This window comes from Oncorhynchus kisutch, unplaced genomic scaffold (genome assembly GCF_002021735.2).
Source record: "Oncorhynchus kisutch isolate 150728-3 unplaced genomic scaffold, Okis_V2 Okis04b-Okis11a_hom, whole genome shotgun sequence".
NCBI classification, from domain to species: domain Eukaryota; kingdom Metazoa; phylum Chordata; class Actinopteri; order Salmoniformes; family Salmonidae; genus Oncorhynchus; species Oncorhynchus kisutch.
This window is the reverse complement of record NW_022261981.1, coordinates 2,106,681-2,112,791: the sequence shown is the minus strand read 5'-3', so window position 1 is coordinate 2,112,791 and position 6,111 is coordinate 2,106,681. Positions and strand designations below refer to the sequence as shown.

Sequence of the window (6,111 nt, the reverse complement as noted above, 5' to 3'; positions counted from 1 at the left end):
CTAGTATGTCTCCTAGGTGACAGAGGAGGTCTCCTTTCTCTGGTGTGTCTCCTAGGTGACAGAGGAGGTCTCCTTTCTCTAGTATGTCTCCTAGTGACAGAGGAGGTCTCCTTTCTCTGGTATGTCTCCTAGGTGACAGAGGAGGTCTCCTTCTCTGGTATGTCTCCTAGGTGACAGAGGAGGTCTCCTTCTCTGGTATGTCTCCTGGGTGACAGAGGAGGTCTCCTTTCTCTAGTATGTCTCCTAGGTGACAGAGGAGGTCTCCTTTCTCTAGTATGTCTCCTAGGTGACAGAGGAGGTCTCCTTCTCTAGTATGTCTCCTAGGTGACAGAGGAGGTCTCCTTTCTCTGGTATGTCTCTAGGTGACAGAGGAGGTCTCCTTCTTTTCTCCTGGTGACATGTCTCCTTTAGGCTGATCAGAGGGACAGAGGAGGTCTCCTTTCTCTGGTATGTCTCCTAGGTGACAGAGGTTCCCTTTCTCTGGTATGTCTCCTAGGTGACAGAGGAGATCTCCTTTCTCTGTATGTCTCCTGGGTGACAGAGGAGGTCTCCTTTCTCTAGTATGTCTCCTAGGTGACAGAGGAGGTCTCCTTTCTCTAGTATGTCTCCTAGGTGACAGAGGAGGTCTCCTTTCTCTGGTATGTCTCCTAGGTGACAGAGGAGGTCTCCTTTCTCTGGTATGTCTCCTAGGTGACAGAGAAGGTATCCTTTCTCTAGTATGTCTCCTAGGTGACAGAGGAGGTCTCCTTTCTCTAGTGTCTCCTAGGTGACAGAGGAGGTCTCCTTTCTGGTATGTCTCCTAGGTGACAGAGGAGGTCTCCTTTCTCTGGTATGTCTCCTAGGTGACAGAGGAGGTCTCCTTTCTCTGGTATGTCTGCTAGGTGACAGAGGAGGTCTCCTTTCTCTGGTATGTCTCCTAGGTGACAGAGGAGGTCTCCTTTCTCTGGTATGTCTCCTAGGTGACAGAGGAGGTCTCCTTTCTCTGGTATGTCTCCTAGGTGACAGAGGAGGTCTCCTTTCTCTGGTATGTCTCCTAGGTGACAGAGGAGGTCTCCTTTCTCTGGTATGTCTCCTAGGTGACAGAGGAGGTCTCCTTTCTCTGGTATGTCTCCTAGGTGACAGAGGAGGTCTCCTTTCTCTGGTATGTCTCCTAGTTGACAGAGGAGGTCTCCTTTCTCTGGTATGTCTCCTAGGTGACAGAGGAGGTCTCCTTTCTCTGGTATGTCTCTAGGTGACAGAGGAGGTCTCTTTCTCTGGTATGTCTCCTAGGTGACAGAGGAGGTCTCCTTTCTCTGGTATGTCTCCTAGGTGACAGAGGAGGTCTCCTTTCTCTGGTATGTCTCCTAGGTGACAGAGGAGGTCTCCTTTCTCTGGTATGTCTCCTAGGTGACAGAGGAGGTCTCCTTTCTCTGGTATGTCTCCTGGGTGACAGAGGAGGTCTCCTTTCTCTAGTATGTCTCCTAGGTGACAGAGAAGGTCTCCTTTCTCTAGTATGTCTCCTAGGTGACAGAGGAGGTCTCCTTTCTCTAGTATGTCTCCTAGGTGACAGAGGAGGTCTCCTTTCTCTGGTATGTCTTCTAGGTGACAGAGGAGGTCTCCTTTCTCTGGTATGTCTCCTAGGTGACAGAGGAGGTCTCCTTTCTCTGGTATGTCTCCTAGGTGACAGAGGAGGTCTCCTTTCTCTGGTATGTCTCCTAGGTGACAGAGGAGGTCTCCTTTCTCTGGTATGTCTCCTAGGTGACAGAGGAGGTCTCCTTTCTCTGGTATGTCTCCTAAGGTGACAGAGGAGGTCTCCTTTCTCTGGTATGTCTCCTAGGTGACAGAGGAGGTCTCCTTTCTCTAGTATGTCTTCTAGGTGACAGAGGAGGTCTCCTTTCTCTGGTATGTCTCTAGGTGACAGAGGAGGTCTCCTTTCTCTGGTATGTCTCCTAGGTGACAGAGGAGGTCTCCTTTCTCTGGTATGTCTCCTAGGTGACAGAGGAGGTCTCCTTTCTCTGGTATGTCTGCTAGGTGACAGAGGAGGTCTCCTTTCTCTGGTATGTCTCCTAGGTGACAGAGGAGGTCTCCTTTCTCTGGTATGTCTCCTAGGTGACAGAGGAGGTCTCCTTTCTCTGGTATGTCTCCTAGGTGACAGAGGAGGTCTCCTTTCTCTGGTATGTCTCCTAGGTGACAGAGGAGGTCTCCTTTCTCTGGTATGTCTCCTAGGTGACAGAGGAGGTCTCCTTTCTCTGGTATGTCTCCTAGGTGACAGAGGAGGTCTCCTTTCTCTGGTATGTCTCCTAGTTGACAGAGGAGGTCTCCTTTCTCTGGTATGTCTCCTAGGTGACAGAGGAGGTCTCCTTTCTCTGGTATGTCTCCTAGGTGACAGAGGAGGTCTCCTTTCTCTGGTATGTCTCCTAGGGTGACAGAGGAGGTCTCCTTTCTCTGGTATGTCTCCTAGGTGACAGAGGAGGTCTCCTTTCTCTGGTATGTCTCCTAGGTGACAGAGGAGGTCTCCTTTCTCTGGTATGTCTCCTAGGTGACAGAGGAGGTCTCCTTTCTCTGGTATGTCTCCTGGGTGACAGAGGAGGTCTCCTTTCTCTAGTATGTCTCCTAGGTGACAGAGAAGGTCTCCTTTCTCTAGTATGTCTCCTAGGTGACAGAGGAGGTCTCCTTTCTCTAGTATGTCTCCTAGGTGACAGAGGAGGTCTCCTTTCTCTGGTATGTCTTCTAGGTGACAGAGGAGGTCTCCTTTCTCTGGTATGTCTCCTAGGTGACAGAGGAGGTCTCCTTTCTCTGGTATGTCTCCTAGGGTGACAGAGGAGGTCTCCTTTCTCTGGTATGTCTCCTAGGTGACAGAGGAGGTCTCCTTTCTCTGGTATGTCTCCTAGGTGACAGAGGAGGTCTCCTTTCTCTGGTATGTCTCCTAGGTGACAGAGGAGGTCTCCTTTCTCTGGTATGTCTCCTGGGTGACAGAGGAGGTCTCCTTTCTCTAGTATGTCTCCTAGGTGACAGAGAAGGTCTCCTTTCTCTAGTATGTCTCCTAGGTGACAGAGGAGGTCTCCTTTCTCTAGTATGTCTCCTAGGTGACAGAGGAGGTCTCCTTTCTCTGGTATGTCTTCTAGGTGACAGAGGAGGTCTCCTTTGCTCTGGTATGTGTCCTAGGTGACAGAGGAGGTCTCCTTTCTCTGGTATGTCCTCCTAGGTGACAGAGGAGGTCTCCTTTCTCTGGTATGTCTCCTAGGTGACAGAGGAGGTCTCCTTCTCTGGTGATGTCTCCTGGGTGACAGAGGAGGTCTCCTTCCTCTAGTATGTCTTCCTAGGTGACAGAGGAGGTCTCCTTTCTCTAGTATGTCTCCTAGGTGACAGAGGAGGTCTCTCTGGTATGTTCCTATGTGACAGAGGGTCCTTCTCTGGTATGTCTTCCTAGGGGACCAGAGAAGGTCTCCTTCTCTAGGTATGTCTCCTAGGTGACAGAGGAGGTCTCCTTTCTCTAGTATGTCTCCTAGGTGACAGAGGAGTCTCCTTTCTCTGGTATGTCTCCTAGGTGACAGAGGAGGTCTCCTTTCTCTGGTATGTCTCCTAGGTGACAGAGGAGGTCTCCTTTCTCTGGTATGTCTCCTAGGTGACAGAGGAGGTCTCCTTTCTCTGGTATGTCTCCTAGGTGACAGAGGAGGTCTCCTTTCTCTGGTATGTCTCCTAGGTGACAGAGGAGGTCTCCTTTCTCTGGTATGTCTCCTAGGTGACAGAGGAGGTCTTCTTTCTCTGGTTTGTCTCCTAGGTGACAGAAGAGGTCTCCTTTCTCTGGTATGTCTCCTAGGTGACAGAGGAGGTCTCCTTTCTCTGTATGTCTCCTAGGTGACAGAGGAGGTCTCCTTTTTCTAGTATGTCTCCTAGGTGACAGAGGAGGTCTCCTTTCTCTGGTATGTCTCCTAGTTGACAGAGGAGGTCTCCTTTCTCTGGTATGTCTCCTAGGTGACAGAGGAGGTCTCCTTTCTCTGTATGTCTCCTAGGTGACAGAGGAGGTCTCCTTTCTCTGGCTTGTCTCCTGGGTGACAGAGGAGGTCTCCTTTCTGTCATCTCCCCACTCTTATCTCTGTTTCCGGAGCAGTCCTTTCCCTCCACCCCCTCCTCTCTCCTTCTGTCTCTCCTCCATCTCCTTCTCTCTTGCCTCACTCCTCTCTCTCTCTCTCTGTGTTCTTTCAAGGTCCATAGCTTCGGCTCCACCTTTTCAATTCGGCTTCTCAGCGGCTCTACTTAGTGGCGAGTGAATGTGGAACCTATTGCTATCAGTGTGATGGGAGTAGGGGGGAGGAGGTGAGAGAGGAGGTGCAAAGAGTGAACATTAAATGGCTGGGGGGGGCATGGAAGCATGGAGGGTGAAGCAAAAGGGGGCCCCCACAAAGAAGGGGATCAGACATACAAGACCGTTTCACAGTAGAGTGAAAGAAAGAGCGAGTGATAAGAAGAGAGGTGAGAGGAGGAGACGGAAGAAAAGTGTTCAGATCACAAGGCCCCTCCACCTGTTACTCACCATGACAGAGAGACAGAGAGAAGACTAGAGAAGACAAAAGGAGAGGAGGAGACAAGAGTAGAGGAGAGAAGAGGAACAAAGAAGGAGAGAGAGAGAGAGAGAGACAGAGAGAGAGAAAGGTGAGAGAGAGAGAGAGGGGTGAGAGAGATGAGAGAGCGAGAAGAGGAACAAAAGAATGAGAGAGAGAAAGAGAGAGTGACAGAGAGAGAAAGGTGGAGAGAGAGAGAGAGAGGTAGAGAGAGAGGAAGAGAGCGAGAGAGGAGAGAGAGGAGAGAGAGAGAGAGGAGAGAGAGAGAGAGGAGAGAGAGAGAGGAGAGAGAGAGGAGAGGAGGAAAAGACAGACTGCCTCACCATAACAGGTCTCTAGCTCCAATGTCAACCGCCAGCAGGAAGGCCTTCTCAAAGCGCTGGTGTCTGCAGACATAAACTGGATTATAAGACTTCAACACATTTAAAAAGCATTACACCTGCAGGTTGAGTTGAGTGTTAAAGATGTTCTGTACAGACAGTAAAATAGAATGTGGAGACGTCTCCTGTCTCTGGCATGTCACCAACAAAATGAACACAGTAATTATATATTTTTGTATTTTTTAAATGCAACCTTTATTTAACTAGGCAAGTCAGTTAAAGAACAAATTCTTATTTACAATCCTAGGAACAGTGGGTTAACTGCCTTGTTCAGGGGCAGAACGACAGACTTTTACCTTGTCAGCACGGGGATTCGATTTTGCAACCTTTTGGTTACCACCCCAACACTCTAACCACTAGGCTACCTGCTGGTTACTGGCCCAACACTCTAACCACTAGGCTACCTGCTGGTTACTGGCCCAACGCTCTAACCACTAGGCTACCTGCTTGTTACTGGCCCAATGCTCTAACCACTAGGCTACCTGCTGGTTACTGGCCCAACGCTCTAACCACTAGGCTACCTGCTGGTTACTGGCCCCAACACTCTAACCACTAGGCTACCTGCTGGTTACTGGCCCAACGCTCTAACCACTAGGCTACCTGCTGGTTACTGGCCCAACGCTCTAACCACTAGGCTACCTGCTGGTTACTGGCCCAATGCTCTAACCACTAGGCTACCTGCTGGTTACTGGCCCAACGCTCTAACCACTAGGCTACCTGCTGGTTACTGGCCCAACGCTCTAACCACTAGGCTACCTGCTGGTTACTGGCCCAACGCTCTAACCACTAGGCTACCTGCTGGTTACTGGCCCAATGCTCTAACCACTAGGCTACCTGCTGGTTACTGGCCCAACGCTCTAACCACTAGGCTACCTGCTGGTTACTGGCCCAACACTCTAACCACTAGGCTACCTGCTGGTTACTGGCCCAACGCTCTAACCACTAGGCTACCTGCTGGTTACTGGCCCAACGCTCTAACCACTAGGCTACCTGCTGGTTACTGGCCCAACACTCTAACCACTATGCTACCTGCTGGTTACTGGCCCAACACTCTAACCACTAGGCTACCTGCTGGTTACTGGCCCAACGCTCTAACCACTAGGCTACGTGCTGGTTACTGGCCCAACGCTCTAACCACTAGGCTACCTGCTGGTTACTGGCCCAACGCTCTAACCACTAGGCTATAGTGA

At 50.5% G+C, this 6,111-nt stretch overlaps 1 protein-coding gene across 1 annotated transcript in view; it reads right to left on the bottom strand.

The window, feature by feature from the left end:
* LOC116359710 (WD repeat-containing and planar cell polarity effector protein fritz homolog) overlaps positions 1-6,111 on the bottom strand; it is a 76,099-nt gene that overhangs the window by 51,948 nt on the left and 18,040 nt on the right. Inside the window, exon 5 of the mRNA XM_031813049.1 lies at positions 4,865-4,927. Coding sequence (XP_031668909.1) covers positions 4,865-4,927 — 63 coding nt within the window. The remainder of the gene's footprint in view (positions 1-4,864; positions 4,928-6,111) is intronic.